The sequence below is a fragment of the Phyllopteryx taeniolatus genome, chromosome 15 (genome assembly GCF_024500385.1).
Source record: "Phyllopteryx taeniolatus isolate TA_2022b chromosome 15, UOR_Ptae_1.2, whole genome shotgun sequence".
Classification (NCBI taxonomy): Eukaryota; Metazoa; Chordata; class Actinopteri; order Syngnathiformes; family Syngnathidae; genus Phyllopteryx; species Phyllopteryx taeniolatus.
In genome coordinates, this window is record NC_084516.1 from 4,643,809 (window position 1) to 4,666,539 (window position 22,731).

A 22,731-nucleotide genomic window follows, 5' to 3' on the forward strand; every position below is an offset into this window, starting at 1 on the left:
CTGACAATCGCAAATGTTAAACCTGTTAAATATTAGCGCTTAAAAATCCTAGTGTTTGTGTGTGTGTGCGCGCGTGTGTGTGTGTGTGTGTGTGTGTGTGTTCAACACCGAGTTGAACCTCAAGACGAGCGCTGGGATTTGGACCTGAAACGGAACGACAGTTTTTGAGGAGACACATTACGTACATTATTTTGTGGGATAGCGGTGAAACTTGTTGGAAAACAATACAATTTTGAACAACGAGCGTTATTGTGTTGGATTTTGCGGGCTCCTCTCTGCTGCCCCCTGTGGGCTTCCAGCAGGTACTGACGATGCAATGGAAGGAAGCCCCCCCCCCCTTCTAATCTTTGCACTGCAGGCAGGCACAAACTGATTAGCGTAAGTACATTACTTGCGCGAGAAGGTGATGCAAATTATGCATTTGTGTAGTTTTGCAACCGTGCGTGAATTTTATGATACGTCAAAAACAAGCTCTACCTTCACCTCATTTGACTGCTCAGGAGAAAATAAAAACGCCGTGTTGGAGGAAGGGGGGGAGGGAGAAGTGACGCGTGCGCCACGGGCTCACACGTGTGCGTCTTCACGCACGCCGCTGATGCGTAAAGCCGGATTGGCCGTTTAGCGCACCAGCCCCCTTGCGCGCATTCTGATTGGCTGGCCGGGCCCGTCTTTGGGCATGACGTTATGCCGACACCACGCACACAATGCACAGACACAGAGAGGCGGGCAGGAGAGAGGGACGACGTAATGGTTGGACTCTGCGCGTGTGTGCGTGCGCGCGCACTTGCGATGATCGTGGCTCCTGCATTAGTCTGCACGTTCCTCACACGGGAGGCGCAATGAAGGTAAGGTGCCTGGTTTGGGTTTCCTCGGGGCTATATAAGGAGACGAGCTCCCACGCAGCAGCAGTGGTGGTTATTTTGGGGACTCGTCATGGGTTATCTCGGCTCACGGTGTGTGTGTGTTTTTATTGCTGTGTGTGTGTGTGTGGACGCAAAGCCTCCGCAGCCACCGTCCATTCATCGCTTTAATCCGCTCTCACGAGATGGCGGGGGCGCGCACCGGACTGGAGAAGTGGGGGCGAGTGTACGAGGGGGATATTGGTGGGGGGCGTCTCGGGGATGACGCGAGGATCGCCCCTCACCTCCACACTGTGTCGGGGGGTTCTCCCGCGTGTGTGTGTGTGTGTGTGCGTGTGCGTGTGTGCGCGTGTAGCAGATGCAGGCTGCAGATGAGGCGATGACGTCATCCGCTCAAACACAACATACAGTGCATGCGGGATGCTGCCTTCCATGACAATGTCTCAAATGTGGGCTCCTAGATGTGCATTACCTTGCTATTGGATTAGTAGCCACATTCATGCTCACGCATATTAATATTTGATACAACCGAGATCTAACGCAAGGGCATTACAGCTCACTTTTGATTGACGCTTGTCTAAAAATAGTCTTATTCTTGTGGTTGTAGAGTGCAGTGGCATACGCCGCATCATACCGAGTAGGGCTGCAGCTATCAAGTCTTTTTGCTTGTTTCTGAGATTTTGTTTAATCGTTAAACAATGTCAAATTAAGAAGAGTAATCGCCTACTGAAAAGAAATTGGAAACAAAAAAAACACTTTTAGCTTTAGTGGAGCTTTAATGTAAAACAATGCTTTAGCGATCGATTAATCGAGTAATGGCCGGAATAATCGATTCACCAGCTTTTTGAAACGTTCTTGGTTCCTGATTAATGCGACGGGCTGAGTTTGCTTCGGGTTTCCTGGTTTTGTCTGCAACACGTCAGAAAAGAGGTAAAAAAAAAAATTTTAGTCAACTTCAATGTGGTGAAAGTCGAAGTCGATGAATCGATGTCATTGCTGATTTATTATTTTTTTTCAGCGCGGTGCGGCCGTCCCCGACTTTTTGTGCGACACAGACCGGTTTCACGTAAAGACATCTTTCGGCGGACAGGCATAGAAACAAACAAAACAACAAAAACAAGATTAAAAATACAATTACATCATTTTGTTGTTTCTTGTCCTGTATTCTTAATTTCTTGAGATGGTGACTTTTGAGTTTTCATGAGGTGTAAATTATAATCCTCAAAACTGTACAAAATAAAACCGCTACAAATTTCCGTCTCTGCGTAGTAAATATAGCATCTGAGTTTCACTTTTTCAATTGCAAGTGTGGAGCGTGTGACTTCCATTTGGCCAAAGCGCATTATGTCTGTCAGCTGAAAGTTAAAAATAAATCTCCAAACGAGACGAACAAATTAGCGTAGCCATAAAAGAGAGTCATGCAGGTTTCTCCTGATGTATTTTTTATGTTTAGTTTTTTTGTGCCGCACGGCGATCCTCGCGGCTGTCGATTTTATTCTGTGCGCTGGGACTGTTTTTTTTTTTTTTCCAGTCCCGCCTTGAGGTCCCCTAAATCTCTTTATTATGCAGGAACAAATTTCCACACCGCTCAGTCGCAGCTTGAGTTTTATCTGCGTTCATTCCAGACGTCACGCTTGAGATTTGACTCGTGCGGGGGGGGAGCCGCCTCGACGCGCATCGACGAATTTGTGCGCTGTACATTTGCGTTTTCTGGCGTAACTGTTAGATAAAACCTATTAGGCGTGCATTTATGCATTCAAGTTCTGGCTTTTCTCCTTTGTGCCTCAGCGAAGAAAACACTCTTTCAGTACAGGGGCAATAAGTCTTGTCGTACCTTATCATGTATGTATTATATTGAGGTTTCCTCAAGTAGACGTCAGAAGGAAACAAATTCAATACCATAATCCTGTGCTTTTCAAAGTATGGTACGCAGGCTCCACCTTGTGGTATGTAAAAGAATTCCTCAATTAAATGTTCAAACTGTGCATTATGTTACAGTGGGCTTCAACTTAAAAAAAAAAAAAAAAAAAAAATCCAGTACATTAGGTGAGGCCCAAAAAATTTGAATTTTCCCCACCAAAATGTTAATAATTCACAAATTCTGCCAGGCTGCGTAAACTCACGAGCACAACTTGATGTTTCCATTGAAACACAAATTTACCTTTACCTTTGTACTATTGTACTGTCGAAATAACATTCACTGGCATTATTATCATTTTGTTTTATCCCGAAATCTGGAGTTATTTGTTTCTTTTTCTCTTTAAATTTTTGGGGATTTGCAAATGGCCTAATCGCCGTCTTTTTTTTTTTTTTTTTTTTTCTCCTAATCACAGTTTCACAGTCATTCTACTGCTACATTTATATTACACTTAACTGTAACGTGTACGTCGTGTAAATCCTTCTACCAAACAAAGAAACACCAATGAAAACAAAGGTCTACGCACTATTAAAGTACAGTCAACATTATGGAGTCGGGCCCGCAGGGTTTGTGCTCCCCCTCGCCGTATATAGCGACTCGTTCCCGGGATTACGTAAGCGGTCCCTAAGCAGATGGCCGAGGTCACGTCACGCCGTGTTTGTGACAACTCGGAGCCGGGAGGGGAGCCGCCCGGTAAACCAGGGGTGAATTCCTGCATTGTGCGGCGCAAAGAGCTTCACAATGCGCTCCTGTACGCGTGGCGACAAACGATTGACACAGCCTGGTCAAACAATGCAAAACACCATAGGCAGGCTAACGGATGGCATCGACCTTGCGGCGTTATAACCCTTTAACCCCTGGGTTTCACTGTTATAAACGTCCCCCGTCCATTATGAAAAAAAAAATGTACGCCGCCCGTGGTTAAAGCGTACGTAATGTTATTATACTTTTCTCTTATTGTTTGGACGTGATGAGTTTATTACAGTGACAATAAATGTGCGTTTGTGCCCGGCAGGCGGGGGCCTCGTCCATGTGGGCGTCATGCTGCGGGCTGCTGAACGAGGTGATGGGCACGGGCACGGTGCGGGCGCAGCAGCCCGGCTTCGGCGCCGGGGCCGGGCCTTTCCGCTTCGCCCCTAGCGCGGGGTACTCCACGTACCCTCCCGCCGGCTCGGGGAGCGCTGGGCAACTGTGCAAGGCCTGCGGACTGGCGTTCTCAGTCTTCAGACGCAAGGTAAACCACAGCGGAGTGGAGGTCCACTTTTTAATGGCAGCGTGCTTCTGTGTGCCAGTCAGACGGGCACGTGCCAGCGTCCTGCATGCTCTCGCCGCACGGCGGACCCCCCCCCCAAACCCAACCCCCCCGCGCATGTGCTCATTTGTGTGTCAGCGGGATATTTGTGCACCTTTTAATAAGTGTCGATGGGATTAGCAGACTGCGATAAGCGAATGTTTACCAATTGGGCTGACCTCCTTTCGCATCCATCTGAAGTGTCGACCCACTCAGCTGCTCAGCGTCGAAGTGGATGGAGAGTCGCCACGAGCTGCACGTGATGTTTATTTCACACTTTGCTGTAACTCGACACAAACGTGAAGCGCTGTGCGTACATTTCCAAATGTCTTGGAAAGAAATTAACTCAAGTGCGTACCAGCCACCGCGGTGTTTCTTCATCAGGTAGACTGCGTGATGATTGGCACTTCTGAGTTAAATCGCATCAGGATTTCTGTTTATGAGTACAAACAGAAGCTGCAATGAGCTCGGTGCCGCCTTCGGGGGCCACTTTTGCGTATCAAAGTTTGCGTCGAGTTTAGCTTATTTATAAGGAGTCACGAGAGGCGGCGCCGAACCCTTTACAACGCCGAGACGAGTCAGACATGCAGTATTTAAGGGCAGTTTATTAAATGATGCGCGAGCGGTATTAAAAAGAATGATTGATGACGTCCCTTAGGTGCGAGTTTGAAGAAACTGCGTGAATGCGTGAAGAGCTGACGCTGGAAATGCCGTAGAATGAACTGAAATGTAGAAAATGTGGAAAGGAAAAAAAAAAATCAACAAAAGGCATTATTCTATAACATGAGTAGAACGGAAAATGCGAAAGGTCCGTGCCAACGCGGGCAAATATTTTTAGACTCAATTACTGTCTCGATTATCCCATCGATGAATGAATTGCATTTTTAAACAACAAAATGTGCACGTGAGGTTCGTGTAATATTGTTGTCCACTTGGAGTCGCAATCCTCACATCCCACACTAACATATCTATGGCGTTTCAGCGTGTGCGACTTTAAAAGGCGGGGCCTGTTGGGTGACGTGGGCGTCAGCGAATGAGAGTGTGGAGTTGGTGGTGGGCTATGTTAAAGTAGCGACAAGCTGCGAAACACTTCGTTTGTGTCTCCAGCTCTGTATTATACTGCCCTCTGGTGGCTAAGGCGCACACACCAGGAGGAGCAGCACAAAGACCATTCAATCGAAGCAAAAAATGAGGCGAAAACAATTTTAATTCTACTTAACTATGTCATTACTGTGTTTTTTTAAATATATATAAATTACAATATTATGTTATTTTTCTTATTTAAAAGGACTACTAAAAATGTATTTTGTGAACGTGAAGTGTATTTTTTGGGAGGTATTTATGCGCAGTATGAATATGGAGAAACAAAAAAAAATCCGTATAACACAAATAAGACGTGCAGACGCATTCGCAGCCATTGCTCAAGACTTTGTTGATGCATCTCGGGCAGCTATTAGAGTCTCAAGTCTTTCCGAAGACAATGGCACAAGTTGGGCACTAGTCTATCTTTGGGCAGCATTTTGGAATGACCTCACACAATGACTAACGGCGTCGTCTCCCCTCGACAGCACGTGTGCTGCGACTGCAAGAAGAGCTTCTGCGCGCTATGCTCGGTGCTGCAGGAAAACCTACGCTGCTGCGCCACCTGCCACCTGTTGCGGGGCACCGCCTTCCAGAGGCCGCGCCTCATGCAGCTGCGCGTCAAGGACCTGCGGCAGTACCTGCTGCTGCGCAACATCCCCACCGACACTTGCAGGGAGAAGGAAGACCTGGTGGACCTGGTGCTGTCCCACCGGGGCACCAGAGAGGCCCCCCGACCCGTCGTGCTGGTGGAGGAGGAGGAAGAGGAGGGGGACGGAGACACGGCCGAGGAACAGGCGGAGGAAGACGACGAAGACGATACAGACAGTCTCCGCTCGCGCGCCGCCTCGCCGCCCTCCACCGCCGGCTCTGCTTCCGACCAGTCGCTCGGATCCGCCTCTCACGGAGTCGTGCTCAGCCCGAGTGATAGCTCAGGGACCCCAAGCCAGGTGCGGCACACACACGCATGGCATTGTATTTTTTTTAAAATTTAAAAACAAATCATAATAATAATCTATATTATGTTGTCATTTTCTTTTCACAAAAAAAAAAGTTTTTTAAATTTGTTTTTTTTTTAAATAGAAATGGCGTCATACAATTGAAACAATTGGTTTGAGTCAATAAATGGCCCATCTGTCCCTTTCAAAAATCTAATGTGGCCCATTCAGCGCAAAAAAAAAAAAAAAAAATGTTTTGCTGTCGACGCTCGTTGAGCTGAATTCAATTACGTTGATTTTCTCTTCACTCACTATGAAAAGTCTGTATTCATGCGACAGCTGCAAGCGGCAGCGTTTACTCTCTTACTGTCAACGCGGTGTGTGTGCGTGCGTGCGTGCGTGCGTGCAGCGTTGCAGACCGGCGAGCGAGGCGGCTTAAGCCCTTTGCCTTTTTTTAGGTCGGTTACATGGGCTGAGAGTCAGTTATGTAACGCGCGCGCAGGTTGACAACTCCCCGCAGCAACGCAGCTGACTCCGAACGCGACACTAAACACGACATTAACACAACATTAAAACACTAATAAAAACTAAAAAAAAAAAGAAAAAAAAAACTTCTTACGGTTAGCATTAAGGAAAGACAGAAGAAAGGGAGGAAGGACAGGAACAAGGGTGCAGGAAGGCAGGATAGAAAGGAGGGAGTGTGGAAGGAAACAAGGATGTCAGAAGGGAAGAAGCAAGGACAGCCAAAGGAACAAAGGGGCTCACTGCCGTTTTTAGGGTCCGCACCATGAAAGGAAGGAAGGAGGAAAGGAAAGAAGAAATGAATCAATACATTTGCGCCTCCGCGGTTTACGTTACCCGCCGCTGGCACCCTGTCGAGCACATATACGCCAAAGTTTAAATGGGGTCTCTTCTCGTATTAGATAACTGAGCAGATGTGCGCCGAGCGCGAGGGCGGCGGTCCGTCTGTGCGGTATTGCGAGTCGGACCGTAATGAGGCGCGTCGTGGGCCGGTGTCGAGAGCGCTCGGTTCACTTTGAACTTTCGTGAATATCGAGCCTTGAAACGGATTCTGACAGTGTTGACATTGAAGGGCCCATGCCATCCTTTTTAAATGAAAACTTTTTTTTTTTTTAAAGAATCTTTGATGTCATTTTATCAGCTTTGCAAGAGAATTCGGGTTGGAAATGCCCAGGATGTCCTCTTCAGCGAGACGCCCGGGTCCCTTTTACTTATTTAGTTTTTACATTGAATTGTATTTCATTCTGTTACTTTTACAGCGTTGCAATTTGAGACGAAAAGTTGCACACCAACTCATGCGGCCGAAGCCAACAATTGTTCCTGACTTGCCCTTTCAAATGTTAGTTTTCCCCTCAGGAGCAGGAGGACACGCCCACCGCCTCGCTCCTCGATCTGGCGCACACGGAAAGCGCGACGGCGGCGAGCCCGGCGACGCAGAGGAGGATCCGCGCCTCGCTGTCGGACTTGGACGACGAGGGAGCCATCGAGAGGCTGTCGGTGCGCCAGCTCAAGGAAATCCTCGCCAGGAACTTCGTCAACTACTCGGGCTGCTGCGAGAAGTGGGAGCTGCTGGAGCGCGTGCATCGCCTCTACAGAGAAAACGAGCACAACAGGAAGTCTCGTAAGCGCCGGCGGTTTTACCACAAATATTGATTTTACACGTCGGCATTTTAACGTGGCCTCTTGTTACTCTTTTCTTCTTTTAGTGGAAAATGTGAGCATTACTGCAGGTAAACACTTCTTCACCATCCTATTCTGTAATACTGAGGAAAAGTTAGGGATGGGGACAATTTTGGGGTACAGTATTATATTGTCACTGACCAATGAAAAACATCTGGAAACGACTTTTTTCAGTTGTTTGGAAAACAACATTTGGCGAGGCATGCGTAATTTTTTTTTTTTTTAAAAGTAATGTATTTTAAATGAAATAAAAGACAAATTGTATTTTTGTTAATATTCTTCAAAGGCCATTCCCGTATTCTGAAACCTGTCCTTTTTCTTTTTCTTTTTTTTTCTCTCTCTGTCTACAAAGTGGTTGCATATCCTCCACCTCTGTGCAACAGTGCCGTTGGAGGTAAGTTATTTTTTTCCCGCCGATTCAGAATGCTGAGAGAAAAAAAAAAAATCTGAATGACAGTTCATTTTTTTAAAAATTGAGGGAAAAAAAAGTCTGAGCATTATGTGAATGTCATTGGTTTAAAGAAAATAAATGATTACTTTGAGAATTAAGTGAAACAAGTTGGATATTTTGATATCACGATTTTTGTCGATATTCGATATGACTTGACATTTATTGTATTAAAGACCAGACCAAATTGATTTCAATTACAAAGCAGAGGGTTCACTTAACAATTACAAACATCACAAAGAAATACATTATTTTTCCGTGCAAGTATTTAAAAATATAATGACCTCAAAATTAGTGAGGCACCAAAACGAAAATTCTCGACCAAAACACAAAAAGCCGAAAGAAAATGAGAAACCCACGGCCGAAAGCCAAAACGCCGCAAGAAAGGATTATGCCAATTATTAGTAAAACTGTTCAATTGTGCAACATAATCATTCGGTCTACTATATAATTGTAATCATGAATAAATTATGGGTTCAACGTTTATTTTTGAATGTATTTCTTAGGCTTGGGGTCGAGGAGATATGTTGCGAAATAATCAACTTATATTGTTTTACTTTAATTTGAAGGCGTTTTTTTGACTTGATTTTCTAAAGGCGATATCACTCAAAAACATTCCCGAAAAAAGTCAATTCAAGTATTTTATGGTGACCGTTATTAATGGTCCGCAGACGGCGGGAAAGCCCAGTTGGCCTCGGACGAGAACCTGTGCCGCATCTGCATGGACGCCATCATCGACTGCGTTCTCCTGGAGTGCGGTCACATGGTGACCTGCACCAAATGCGGAAAAAGGATGAACGAGTGCCCCATCTGCAGGCAGTACGTGGTGCGGGCCGTGCACGTCTTCAAGTCCTAAAAAATACAAGTACAAAAAAACTGGTCGCCAGAGACCCTTGAAAATGGCGCGAGTGGCTTGGAGCGGCAGTTTTCGTGGGACACGGCAGGGGTTCGAGTCGCCGCGGTTTACACGACCGCTGTTGGTCGACCTCAACACGTGCAATACCGTTAAAAAAAAAAAAAAAAATGTTTTCTTACTGTGGAAAATGTCTATTGGTTCTAGTTTAACAGCACATCTTATGTTAGCAGAAGATGCCAAATAACATGCCTGTACTCTCATACCTTTAACTTTGCATAGCCAGCAAGCTTGGAATGACGGTTCGTATTCAAACCATAGAAAGCAGTACAATAAGGGTGTTTTGTTTTATATATATAATATATATATATATATAGGGTGTAATGATTCGTTTTGGCAGCCATTCGATCATATCACAATTTGTTTTGCCGATTCATCCAAGGACGATATGATACGATACGATCTGAAGCAATTCAGTGTTTGGAAATCGATTCAGTCACTTTTTTTTTTGGTTTTTTTTTTAGCCAAAATTTTAACCATAGTGACTGTGAAATAAACACCTGGATGTCAGACAGGTCATGTGAAATTTCCTAAATTGCTTTTGTTTCTTGTAAAGTTATCAGTTAAAATGAATTATGGATAGAATAAATGAACAAGCATGAATGGCAAATGTATTTGCAGTTTTGCTGAAGCATATCCGTGATGGAATTTCGTGTTCGCCAACCTTTTAGCTCGTAGACGACCGCGGTCAACAAATCGTTTGCTTGCATGTCCGTCATGTTCTCGCCTCGATTGTTTTTGACGACTGCAAAACCAAAACATGTCTATATTTCAGATTTAAGCTTCGCTGGACCTTCCACGAGTTAAGTTTTGCACCTGCTCTTTGCGCCGCCATATTTCCTGCACTGCGCATTCTACAAGGGATCTTGGGAGATATAGTTTGCTTCGCAGAACCGCCCCACTCAATAGCGCCAGAAGAAAACTACAGATTGAAACTCCCATGATCCCCTGCGACGTCACAGACAGGAAAACATAACAGAGTGAAACAATTGGATCGGAAGAGTATAAATCGATACCGGTACATCGATATAACCGATGAATCGTTACACCCTTAGTGTATGTATATACACACACATTTTTTTAAATTTTACCTTGTACGTTCAATTCTCATCAAATTGTATCAGACATGTGGTTATCAGAGCGGTTACCCACAGCATACATCCACATAATTTCTTCTTTTTAATTTAGTTTGGAGTAGTATAGCTTGTAACCCCGATTCTAAACTTCCGCTAAGGTCCGAGAAGGACGGAAAGCGAAACCTGCCGAGCAATATCAGTTTTTATGCCACCGATGTGATCGAGAACAGCTGCTGCCTCCTCCTCGATCGTATCGTTTTTTTGTCACCCCGAGAGAGGTAATCGTCTGATTCACTTCGATCTGTTATGCAAAGCAAGCCAGACACTTGTTTTCTGCTCATCCATCATACAAAAAAAAAAAAATGTGTGTGCGGGATATTACGCTGTTAATGTAAATGTGTTGCATAGAGATAGCCTCTATTGTTGTTATTATTATGAATTAAACATATATTTTTACATGGACTAGCAGCGAGGCTCTGAGATTTATGAACAGAATGTATTTATGAGTTTAGTCAAGACTTTAAAATATATCTTAATGTGTCGATTTGTATTTTAAAAAAAATAATAATTCTGTCACACATTCCCAATTCACGTACATTATTTTTTTTCATTATTGATTTAATGTGGCTGTTTGTCATTGGAAGATGTCACTCACGGGCAGCTACAATCTTCTGGCGGGCACTCATAACCCTGGATCTTTATATTCTGGAATGTTGGACCTTTTTATTTTGGTAAACAAAACAAAAAAATATTAGATTCAATAAAATTCAGTCAAATCTGTTTGACCACAGTGTCATTTTTAAAAGGCTTTTAATATGTCAAACTCTTCCTAGAGGCTTTAAATGTGTACAACATTTACAGTCAACGTATAGTACACGCACATAGTGGTTTATCCAGATGCAATAACAATGTAAACTTGTCTGCTGAACTTGAAAAAAAAAAAAAAAAAAAAGTACAAAATTGGAATTAAACATGAAAATAAAAAAAAAAGCCACATAGAAAGACATGGAAAAGTGCATTAAACTGTTCACTTTATACTTTACGCACAGCTTTAAATACAGTGGACCCCTGCATAATCGCAGTTCTGCATTCGCAAAATTATTTGCCGTTTTCTGGCCCAGTCCCACGCATATTTGCCTTTTTTCATCAACAACAAAATGCCCACGGTAATCATAAGAGCGCGTCAACTATTTACGAATTTTCACTATTTGTGGTCAGGCTCCATCTATCTTAGCGAGTAGCGGGGGTCCACTGTACAATAGTGTCAAAATACTGATTGGATCATTCCAAAAATCCCTTATTTTTCAGATACAACTCAAAACTAACTTTTTTCCTATGAGTCAAAAAAAGGAGGCATTTTTTTAACAACTTTTTGCAGGTTCTTCAAATAATAGGGTGGGGAAAAAAATAAAGTGACATACAGTATGCTAATTGTCTTTGTTTTTTTTTTTAATGCACATACTCTAAAACATTTGTTTTACCTCCGGAGCGTTTGATAAAAGCTCCGACAAATCAAGATATCCCCAGCCCTAACTTTAAATTAATGTAATCTTTCTCTTTCAGGACTTTTATAGTGCGTCTCTGCCTTCAAACTAACGACAGCTGATTTTTTTTGTTTTGTTTAAACAGCAAGTGTACATGCTGAGCTAATAGCAAAATTTGTCCACAAATAACACGCTTAACGGAGGAATGACGACAAGAAGCTTTTAGCATAGAAGAAAACAAAATATATGTACAGCTCAGGGGGAAAAAAATGAAGAGACCATTTTTTGTTAGACCCTCCACACCCACAATTTCTGCAAATGCTCTAAATGACAATATTTGAATTTGGGAGTTATGCTGTCAGTATTTAAAAAAGTGGATAGAGAAAGTCTACACACCCCTGTTCAAATGCCAGGTTGTTGTGATATTAAAAAAATAAACAAAGATAAATCTATTTGGTTTCCTTACTGTGAGCTATAACCTATACAACTCAATTGCCTTTTTAAAAATCTCTTCGAAAGGGAAAGTAAAATAAGTTGGTTGCATAAGTGTGCACACCCACTTAAAATTAAGACATGGCTGTGTTCAGAATTAATAACCAATTACATTCAAACTCATGTTTAACACGAGCCACCACACACTTGCCGCCATTTAAAGTGCCGCTCACTGAACCACAAATTAGGCTAAACTATGCTAGTAGGCTTTTCGAAACCAGGTAACAGGGTGTGCACACTTGCGCAACCACTATTTCACAATTGAATTTCACCTCGAAAAGATGGAAAAACAAAATTCTATTGAGCTCTACAATTTAGGTCACATCAATGGTGAAAAGTTCAGAATGAATTTATCATGGTCTCATTATTTTATAACACAAAAACCTGGCATTTGAACCAGGGAGTGCCGACTTTTTATATCCACCGTTTACCTATAAACTGCAACATCTGAGAAACTCATAATTTTGCAGTGGTCTCCTCCCGCCCCCCAGACCTGCATAACTACAAGTGCAAGTCAATAAATTAGAATAAGGTAGAAACGTTAATTTGTTGCAGTAGTTCAATTCGAACTGATGCCAAAAAAAAAAACACTTTCCCACCATATTCTAATTTATTAACATTTACCTGTATATATGCTTTATACACTCTACAGTGTCGGCATTTGTGTAATAGGTGCAAGTAATAGAAGCTATACACACATAACAGTCATACAAATGGGCTTAAATAAATATAAAACAGAAAGACAAAAAAAAACTAACACTGGGTATTGATTATCAATATCAGTAGTATAATACTGTACATGAATGTAGGAAACGCTTTCGGCTACAAAAATAGTCAATCTTGAACAGAAAAAAAAAATATACAAGAAATAAATAAAAACAACAGGCAGTCCCGGTCAAAAGTATAGAGACGCTTCTTTGTGCTATTGAATGGGAAGCTGTGTCTAAACTTTTGACAGGTACAGTAAATGTTCTTTAAATTGTACATTCTGGCTCAGTAGTTGGCAAGGAGACAACACACGGTGCTGCCCTCCTTCTTCTTCTTCCGCCTCTTCCTCCTCCTTCGGTGGTGCGCTGCCCCCGTGTGGCGAAGCGGATCAATCGCAGGCGGCGTGGGGTTGGATCCTCTGCAGCAGCTTGTCGTCGATCAGCTCGAACTGAACGCTGACCGACATTTCGGCCACGAAGCGCTGGCAGCCCTCCCTGCTCACCTGCTTGCAGAAGCGCAGGTCGATGCGGCGGATGCTGCCGCAGCGCTTGAAGTAGGTGAGCGACTGGTCGGTCACCCTGTTGCACACTGGGGCGGGGAACAGAAGCGGTGGATTATTCTAAGATTCCAATTCATTCTGGGTCATAAAATAGAAAACAAAACAAAAAATTCTAATTCATTCTGGGTCATAAAATAGAAAAAGAAAAAAATTATCGTGGGTTGCCTGGGAGCTCTCTGCAGGTAATGACACTTTGAATGTTTAATGGCACCCCAGAGAGACGCCAAAGTTAGAAACAGGCTATTTTTGGAAAATGTGTTTTAAAAAAAAAAAAACTGCAAAAATTCAACAGGCGTACTATGAGAGCAAAGAGCGGCTTTACTCAATTTACTTTAATATCGTTTGATAAGTAATGTATTCTATACGGTGGTGCCTTGAGATACAAGTTTAATTCATTCTGTGACCATTCTTGGAACTCAAAAACACTTGTATCACAAATCCTCTTTCCCCATTGAAATGAACGGAAATGCCATTAATCTGTTCCAGCTTCCCTCCTCCAAAAAACACTCCACACAATCTGCTTAATCAAGAATTTTTGGGGTTAAAAAAAATATAATATTAAAAAACAAAACTTTGTATTTTTTTTTGTTTTTTTTTTTTACTTCAATGCAATTATAATGGCCGTCAATTATCCGCGGATTTTCACTCTTCGCGGTCCGGCCCGGCCCCTATCCCCTGTGAATAGCACAGGTCCACTATACTGTATAAACATACATGACATGAATAAAATGCAAAAAAATCATTTTTCCCCCACATTTTCTGCTTCAAATTAATGGACATTTACGTCATGACACCGATGCAATTCGTTAGCCATTCTATGGCATTGTTTGTTAGCATTAGGCTAAACAGACTTACAAATACACAGCATGTAATTCTTTGTTTTACATTTAGTTTGACAGTAAACATCTTGGAGTAGCTTTACACAGCTTGAAGCTTCTGTTTTTTGTGCGAAGACAAACAGCGTTCATACCTGAAATTTTAAAGTCAAAGCAAAATAAATAAATGAGTAAATTGATCGAACGACAGCTTGTATCTCGAAAAATGCAAAATCACGTCACTCGTATATCAAAGCGCCGCTGTATAGTGGGGAAAAAAAGAAAAGAAATGACTTAATGTAGCTTCTCTCCTTACTTCAACATAGTTCCTTGCCACCCAGATGTCACAACATGGAAAGTAATACTTTTTATATTACACAGGGCTTTGGCGCTGTAGTTCAGTTTTCAGCCACGAAAAGGTTCGCACCTGAGAGGTTAACGTCGGTCAGGGAGTCCCGCGTGGTGGTCCCGGCAGCGGTCAGGATGTTGACGGACTGGTCGGTGACGTGGTTGCAGTAGCTGAGGTCCAGCTTGGATAGCGCCGCCATGTGGCGGATGATGAGGCGTAGCGTCGCGTCGGTGACGTCCAGGCCGGCCAGACGCAGGTCCTCCACATTGCGCAGCTTGCTCCGGTTGTCCAGCTGGCCTGTAGGGAGCGATACCCAACGGAGTGATGTCAATTATGTCCAAACCCCGATTCCAATGAGACTGGGACATTATGCAAAACGTAAATCAAAACTGAAATTACTGATTTACAAATCCTTTTATACCAATATTCAATTGAATACACTTGAAAGCCAAGATATTTAATGTTCAAACTGATGAACATTGTTTTTTGGCAAATATTCGCTCATTTTGAATTTGATGCCTGCAACACGTTCCAAGAAAGCTGGCACGGGCACGTTTACCAATGTGTTTCATCACCTTTCATTTTAATAACACACAAAAAGCGTTTGGGAACTGAGGACACTAATTGCTGCAGCTTTGTAGGTTGAATTCTTTCTCATTCTTGCTTGATGTCCAACTTAATTTGCTCAACAGTCTGGGGTCTCCATGGGTTGTATTTTGCGCTTCATAATGTGCCACACATTTTTCAATGGGAAACAGGTCTGGACAGCTGGGAGACCAGTCTAGTTTTCAGACTCTTTTACGACAAAGCCATGTTGTTGTAACGCATGCACAATGTGGCTTGGCATTGTCTTGCTGAAATAAGGAGGGACGTCCCTGAAAAGGATGTTGATTGCATGAAAGCATATGTTGCTCCAAAACCTGTATGTACCTTTCAGCATTAATGATGCCTTCACAGATGTACCCAGAAGTTACCCATGCCATCCACACGAACACACCCCATACAATCCCAGATGCTGGCTTTTGAACTTTGCGCCGATAACAATCCAGATGGTCCTTTTCCTCTTTGCATCCGTGATTTCCAAAACCAATTTGAAATGTGAACTCTTCAGACCACAGCACACTTTTCTACTTTGTGTCAGCCCATCTCAGATGAGCTCGCTCGGGCCCAGAGAAGGCTTTATATGGCTTTCGCTTTGCATGGTAGAGTTTTAACTTGCATTTGCAGATGTAGTGACCGTGTTTAGCTGACAATGGTTTTCTGAAGTGTTCCTGAGCCCACGTGAAGGCAATATCGTTTCCACAATGATGCCAGTGTTTTTTAACGCAGTGCCGCCTGAGTAATCCTAGGTCAAGGGCATTCAATGTTGGTTTTTGGCCTAACCGTTTACGTACAGAGATTTCTCCAGATTCTCTGAATCTTTTGATGATATTATGGACTGTATATGATGAAATCCCTAAATTCACTGTACGATGAGAAACGTTATTTTTAAACTGTTGGACTATTTGCTCACCTAGTTGTTGACAAAGTGGTGAACCTCGCCCCATCCTTTCTTGTCACCAACTGAGCCTTTCGGGATGCTCCTTTTATACCCAACCATGAAACTGACCTGTTTCCAATGAACTTGTTCACCTGTGGAATGTTCCAAACAGGTGTTTTTCGAGAACGCCTCCTTTTCCCAGTCTTTTGTTGTCCCTGTCCAAGCTTTTTTGGAATCCCCCAGGCATCAAATTCAAAATGAGAGAATATTTGCTCAAAAAACAATAAAGGTCATCCTGTTTGAACATTGACATTTGGTACCTGGCCTGTTATCGGTAGTGGGGGAGAGCAGGTCCCTCATCTGGGCGTCTTTAAGTCCCTCCACCCACTGAAAGTCCAGCGTTCTCAGGAGAGGACAGCAGGAGCTGCAGAGAGCGGAGACAGCCACCCACGAGCACCCTGACAACAGCAGCACCCGCAAACCTGCGCAGACCATGTCGGAGTGCACATTAGTTCATGCCAGGACCACAAGTCCTCTTTTTCCAGGACTTTATTTGTATTGTGTTTCCAAACAAGATCTTGTAACCAGGATAGTCAAGTTAGCATGTAACTCCCGTCCAAAAAAAGATTTGGTTATGCTATTCAGTCTCCTTTTTAGCAGGGAAAACACATGCTTGATGGGGTTTTAGTCTGGCGATCGAAATATTTAGATTTTACTCTTGGATTTTATATTTACTCTATATGGTATCTGCTCGCCACTCAAGAAATAGTTCCATAGTTCAGTGGTGCCTTGATATATGAGTTTTATTTGTTTAGTGACCACGCTTGTAACTCTAAAGACTCGTATCTCAAATGATCTTTTCGGACTGAAAGCAAATGGAAATGCCATTCATCCGTTATCCACTTGTTATCGGTGGTTGTAAGGACATGGATGGCAGTGTTGGGAGTAGAACAGTATTGCCGTCGTCGCTGTCATCATTGGACTATTACTGTTGTTGATCCAGCTGTTGTTGTGCCCATTGTTCTCTCGTCCCTTTCACGATCACTCAAACAGTCTATCCTGTTTTCTCTCTCTCACTATCCTCTGTCCCGCGGCTATGTCCCTCCACTGTGTCGTGGCATACAAATCAACACATTGTTTTAATACCTGGCAGTCTGTTGATGAGCCAGCTAAGTTGCTTCTTGGAAATGTTCGTCCAGCTCAGGTCCAGAGCGACCGGCTGCCTTCGGATGATCCCGCTCAGCATGAGCGGTGTGATGGACTTGCAGCGGTTCAGATTGATGTGCTTCCAAAGCCTCTTGTCGCAGCACCTGGCCACAAACAAAACAAGGCAAGTTTATATTTAATAAAGTGAAGCCACATATTCACGGGGAACGAGACGCCAGCCCTGCCGCAAACAATAACAAATCTACAAGTAACTGATGGCCCCCTAAAAGGTTTTAGAATTGCCGGTGGAGCTACACAAGTTGACAGACTATATAACAATACTCACAGGCACATATTCTTTATCCTCTGCGAAGGACTAATATTACTGCAGTTTACTGAGAAGTTTTGACCTCCATGTAGTTCCGTATGTTTGCATTATACTGCCACCAAGTGACCAAGGCGCGCATATCAGAAGGAGCAGCACATTGTTCATTGAAATGAAGCAAAAAATTTGGCAAAAAGTGAAATCCTTTTCATTATATGTAAAGTTGTAAATGTTTTGGGGGCTTTTTGGGAGGCTGGAACAGAGTAATGGCATTTCCAATCATTTAATTGAAAACCTCGCATTTTGTATTTTAGTATACATAACCTACCTGCGGTCCCACAATAGAACTCACCATCGGTTCCACGTCCTGCACACGCGCATACACACGCAGAGATCTCTGAAGGCCAGGTGACCGAAGACGGACATCCAGGCCTCGCGCCGCATGGTGTGCTCCTGGCCGTCGTTCAGAGGAAGCCGGTCGGGCGGGGGGCTGATGGGTGGCGGTCTGATGACGTGGCGTTCCATTTGGACGCATTTGGGCGGCGAACGGCAAGGGAGCGGGCGGGGAGCGAGCGGCGTCACGGGAGCCTTCCGGTTCCAGCTGAGCGGCGAGTGTCGGCGCGGCGTCCCGTTGGCCTCCCGCCTGTGTCGCATCCAACCTCCGAGGTCTCCGCTGCCGTTGTTCAGAGGCCATCTCGGATCGGTTACCGCCATGTCGTTCTCGGGCTCCGCCTTGACTGGCCTGTGGTTTTGTTTGGATGGGAGTACCTCGGATTTGAACGTCTTTCTGTTTTGATTGGTCGCCTCTTCCGTTTTGGCAGTGCCATCCTCAGTCTTCAACTGACTTTGAAGCTGATTGGTCAAGCTATTTTGGTGGTTCACGCTGTCATGGATCTTGAGGAGGTGTCTATGTTGATGGTGAGCCTTTAAGGTAAGTAAATAAGTATGTATGTAAGTATTTATTGCTGTCTGGCAAAACCACTTTTATACAAAAATACTACATTGGATAAGACGTGTTTTTTTTTTTTAATCGGTGGTGGTTTCCTTGTTCCCGAGTCGGGCGCTTCTGGATTGGCTACATTCTGTAGCACGTCAGAATTCACGGCACCATGACTTGGCTTCCCCCCCACGCACACACAAAGATTTTTGGTCATAAATAATGAGCGCATTCAATAATTAAGATTGTCGACCAAGACCTGTTTCGGATCCTATAATCGGGATGAATCCACTTTTAACACACATCAGATCTAAGGATAATCTTTTAACACATAAAACGATGACGTCCTTGATCGGGAAGAGCCAAAATCGGGACAAAAAAAGCCTGATTATCTTTATGTGTGTACCGGGCCTAACTTTGGACTTGTTTGAAACTTGTAGGTTAAGACTTAAGACTTATTTATGATTATGGACATTTGTGGCTTACAAGTGGTAGGAAATACCTTCAAATTTGCTGATGACATCTCCTCGGTCCACTCCTCGGCCTCCTCGCCGCTGGGGCCTGCTCCCGAGGCGCTTTTGAACGTCTGCTCACTCTCTCCGGCCGCCGCCGTTTTCCTCAAAGGACTCAGAAGGACTTTGGATTTGTCGTCCGTCCTGTTGTAGTCGTCTTTTTCGTCCTCCTTGTCATCATCTTCCTCTCTGCCGTCCAACTTAGCCTTGAAGTGGATCCTGTGCAAAGAGAATCGGTCTTCCCGGTCGTCCTCGTACTCGCCGAGGTCGATCTCCGTCTTGATGTGCCGCAGCAATTTCGCGGTCAGAGGCTCGTCCAGTTTGGAGAGCTTTTAAAGAGACAACAGTGGCGCTCAACATCGCCAGACATCATTGAACGGGTGGCATTTGAGTTTGGTTAAACAATTACTGCCTTTAAATAATAGGGAACATACTAAGCATGTTTTCAATGTTTACAACCCAAAGACCCAAAGATTGTCAAAATAGCCAAAGAGGATAATAAAAAAAAAAAAAAAAAAAAAAAAAAAAAAGAATAGTACACGCCCTACTTTTTGTCTTGCTGAAATGACCCTAAGGGCTTTTTAATGATGACCAGGGGTAGAGTGTGACAAGGCGAGTAGTTACTACTTTTGGAAATGGAAGTAACATGTAATTTTCAGCTAATATTCTATTTTTCATTTTATATTTACAGATTTGTCATCATTAATTTTTGGATAATATTTTGTATTATTATCCAATATGTGTGTATTTTACATCAAGTATTTTGTTCCTGATTTTTTATTTTTTTTCAATATTTATTTTTCTAATTTGCGTCACATCCCCCCCACCCCCCCATAATATACAGTTTTTCATATAATAGTTGGTAGGATTTCTAATTGGGCATTTTTGCATCTAATATATGAATATTTGTATCATAATTGTTTTTCCAATACAGTATACTGTATCTATTTTTTGTATTGCAGTGTGTACTATATTAATATTTCTGTATTTTGCATGTAATATTTATCGACCTTTTCCTATTTTCTCCCAATATTTGTGTATTTTTTCTATTTGTTTAAATTGATATCTTTGTATTTGTGCCAAATTATTTTTTCTGTAAATATTCTTTTAGAATATTTGTTAGTATATTCTAATGTTTGTGGATTCTGCATCAGATATATTTTTCTCAATATTTAAATTTTTTTTTACAATATGTGTGTCTTTTTTGTTATATCTGTGTGTTTTCCATTTGATATTTTTGTATTTATACCATATACTTTTTTTGGTAATTTTTGTACAACATTATAATATTTGTATAAGATTGCATTTTGCATGTAATATATATTTTTTCCTCAAATTTTTCTTTGTTTAATAGTTAACGTTTTATAGAAAAGTATGTATTGTATTCTCATATTTGTGTATTTTTCTTTTTATACTGGTTTGATCTCTACTTCTCCCAGCGCTGTCAGGGGCATTAGCAGGTGTTTAGTCCGCTTGTCCCTTGCCCTGGTCAAGGTGTAACCAAAATCGCAGCTGATGCTCACTTACCTTCCTTTTGACATCATCGGGTTCGTCTTGCGTGTCAAACAGTTTCCTCTTCTTCCTCAGAGGGTTTTCCTCCTGTCTAGGCCGGGGCGACCCATCCAGGGACAGCAGAGGGGGCCGCTTCTTCGGAAGCTCTTCCTCCCGTTCGGCTTTTCTCTTGGCGTTGACGGTGGCCGAGGAAGGCGAGGGGACATCGGACTCTTCTTTGGGGTCACGGCTCGGACGCGCTTCTTTCAACAGCGAGCCCGGGAGGTTTGACGCGTACTTGAATCCCGGACCCCTTTTTTGCTTTGAGGCCAGAAGATTAGGAAACACAGGGTGACTTTATTTCTCTTGTTTGTGGAGATCGTCGGAAATAACCACGAAACATTACTTCGTGACATAGTGACCACAGAATAAGTCAATAAAAATGCTTACTTTCCCCGTTTTGCCAGCGTGGTTACATTTGGGACATTCCCAGCAGTTCGGCAACTCATCATTGACAACTCCGCTGGAATCTTTCACCTGCACACATCAACCACATGAAGATTGAAATGGACTTTTATGGACAAATTTTTCTTTCGGGTCAATTTTTGCTTCCGAGCATAAACTTTAGATACGAGCGCTTTATGGCGGCAGTTAACTCATTTCACAAGAAGTAGATATGTGTGTATCCACAGCTGAATGGCTTTCGATAGTGGTCACTTAACAAGCCACACTCCAGATTACGCATTTTGAGTGGCGGTGGAACCGCTGTTTTCCGCCACACATTTTCAATGGGAGACAGGTCTGGACTGCTGGCAGGCCAGTCTAGTACTCACACACTTTTATTACCAAGTCACGCTGTTGTAACGCATGCAAAATGTGGCTTGGCATTATTTTGCTGAAATAAGCAGAGACGTCCCTGAAAAAGACGTTGCTTGGATGGCAGCACACGTTGCTTCAACACCTATATGTACCTTTCAGCATTAATAGTGCCAACAAAGATGTCCAAGTTACGTATGCCATGGGCACTAATACACCCTCATACAATCACAGATGCTGGCTTTTGAACTTTGCGCTGATAAAAATCCAGATGGTCCTTTTCTTCATTGGCCCAGAGGGCCCAACGTCCATGATTTCCAAAAACAATTTTAAAAATGTGGACTCGTCAGACCAGAGCACACGTTTCCACTTTGCGTCAGTCCATCTCAGATGAGCTCGGGCCCAGAGAAGCTGGCGGCGTTTCTCGGATTTGTTGATATATGCCTTTCACTTTCCATGGTAGAGTTTTAACTTGCATTTGTAGACGAAGCAAAGAACAGTATTAACTAACAATGGTTTTCTGAAGTGTTCCTGAGCACACGTGGCAATATCATTTGCACAATGATGCCTGGTTTTAATGCAGTGCCGCCTGAGGGATCGAAGGTCACAGGCATTCAATGTTGATTTACGGCCTTGCCGCTTATGTGCAAGCGCAAGTTTCTCCAGATTCTCTTAATCTCTTGATTATATTATGGACTGTATATTTTAATATAAAAAATATTTAAATAATCATATAGTGTATTTTTTAAATTGTATGGTATAACTGGATATTTTATGACTTTTTTCCACAAATAATGATACTTCGTAAAAATCTTATATCGTTCAATACAAAACACTGAACTATACTGCTACCTTCTATTTTCTTCTTTGAGTTAAGGAGTTGAAATGGAATGCTTGCCTTCAAACAGTGAGGGTGTACAATCTCGTTGCAGATGGAGCACTCCATCAGCATCAAGTTGAACTTCTCCTCGTCCTCCTCTACCGTGTCCTCCTTGCCGGCTTCTCCGCACACTACACAAACCGCCGTGTGTGGCAGGACGGGCTGAACACAAACCACATGGTCATTGTCATCATCACCATCTTCATCATCATCATCATCACATGGGCTCTTGGTGGGCTTCTGGATTTTTTTTTAAAACAGATACATGGGTCACGTCATCTACAAAAAAAACAAAGTGTGTATGTAAGATATTGAAAATAGATTTTCATATTTTTGTAATAAAATAATTATTTTTAAGTATATTATTTATAATTGTTTAAATTTAAACAATTAACGAATAAACTAAATGTATATTTAAAATTGCTTGACTTTTTAATTTATTTACAATAAATCAATTTGGGATGAATGAAAACAAACAAAAAATACATTTGATAATTTACAATGAATCAATC

At 42.8% G+C, this 22,731-nt stretch overlaps 2 protein-coding genes across 6 annotated transcripts in view; one reads left to right on the top strand and one right to left on the bottom strand.

Moving 5' to 3' along the window:
- Positions 1 to 520: 520 nt before the first annotated feature.
- On the top strand, positions 521 to 11,005 carry LOC133465238 (E3 ubiquitin-protein ligase RNF34-like). Its single transcript, XM_061747804.1, has 7 exons — positions 521 to 845; positions 3,794 to 4,012; positions 5,638 to 6,099; positions 7,453 to 7,729; positions 7,815 to 7,838; positions 8,141 to 8,182; positions 8,908 to 11,005. Exons 1-7 carry the CDS (start codon positions 705 to 707, stop codon positions 9,090 to 9,092), a joined length of 1,350 nt encoding a protein of 449 aa, XP_061603788.1. The 5' UTR covers positions 521 to 704; the 3' UTR covers positions 9,093 to 11,005.
- Positions 11,006 to 11,018: 13 nt separating this feature from the next.
- LOC133465232 (lysine-specific demethylase 2B-like) overlaps positions 11,019 to 22,731 on the bottom strand; it is a 29,139-nt gene continuing 17,426 nt past the window's right edge. For 2 of the 5 annotated variants that reach the window (XM_061747788.1, XM_061747792.1), the window contains 9 exons: positions 22,238 to 22,459; positions 20,973 to 21,060; positions 20,560 to 20,852; positions 19,023 to 19,361; positions 17,936 to 18,507; positions 17,259 to 17,422; positions 16,433 to 16,594; positions 14,711 to 14,929; positions 11,019 to 13,497 (listed from right to left, as the gene is read on the bottom strand). In XM_061747788.1, the coding sequence (XP_061603772.1) occupies positions 13,298 to 13,497; positions 14,711 to 14,929; positions 16,433 to 16,594; positions 17,259 to 17,422; positions 17,936 to 18,507; positions 19,023 to 19,361; positions 20,560 to 20,852; positions 20,973 to 21,060; positions 22,238 to 22,459 (2,259 nt within the window). In that variant the 3' untranslated portion in view covers positions 11,019 to 13,297. The remainder of the gene's footprint in view (positions 13,498 to 14,710; positions 14,930 to 16,432; positions 16,595 to 17,258; positions 17,423 to 17,935; positions 18,508 to 19,022; positions 19,362 to 20,559; positions 20,853 to 20,972; positions 21,061 to 22,237; positions 22,460 to 22,731) is intronic. The other 3 variants (XM_061747791.1, XM_061747790.1, XM_061747789.1) reach the window with 3 other exon arrangements.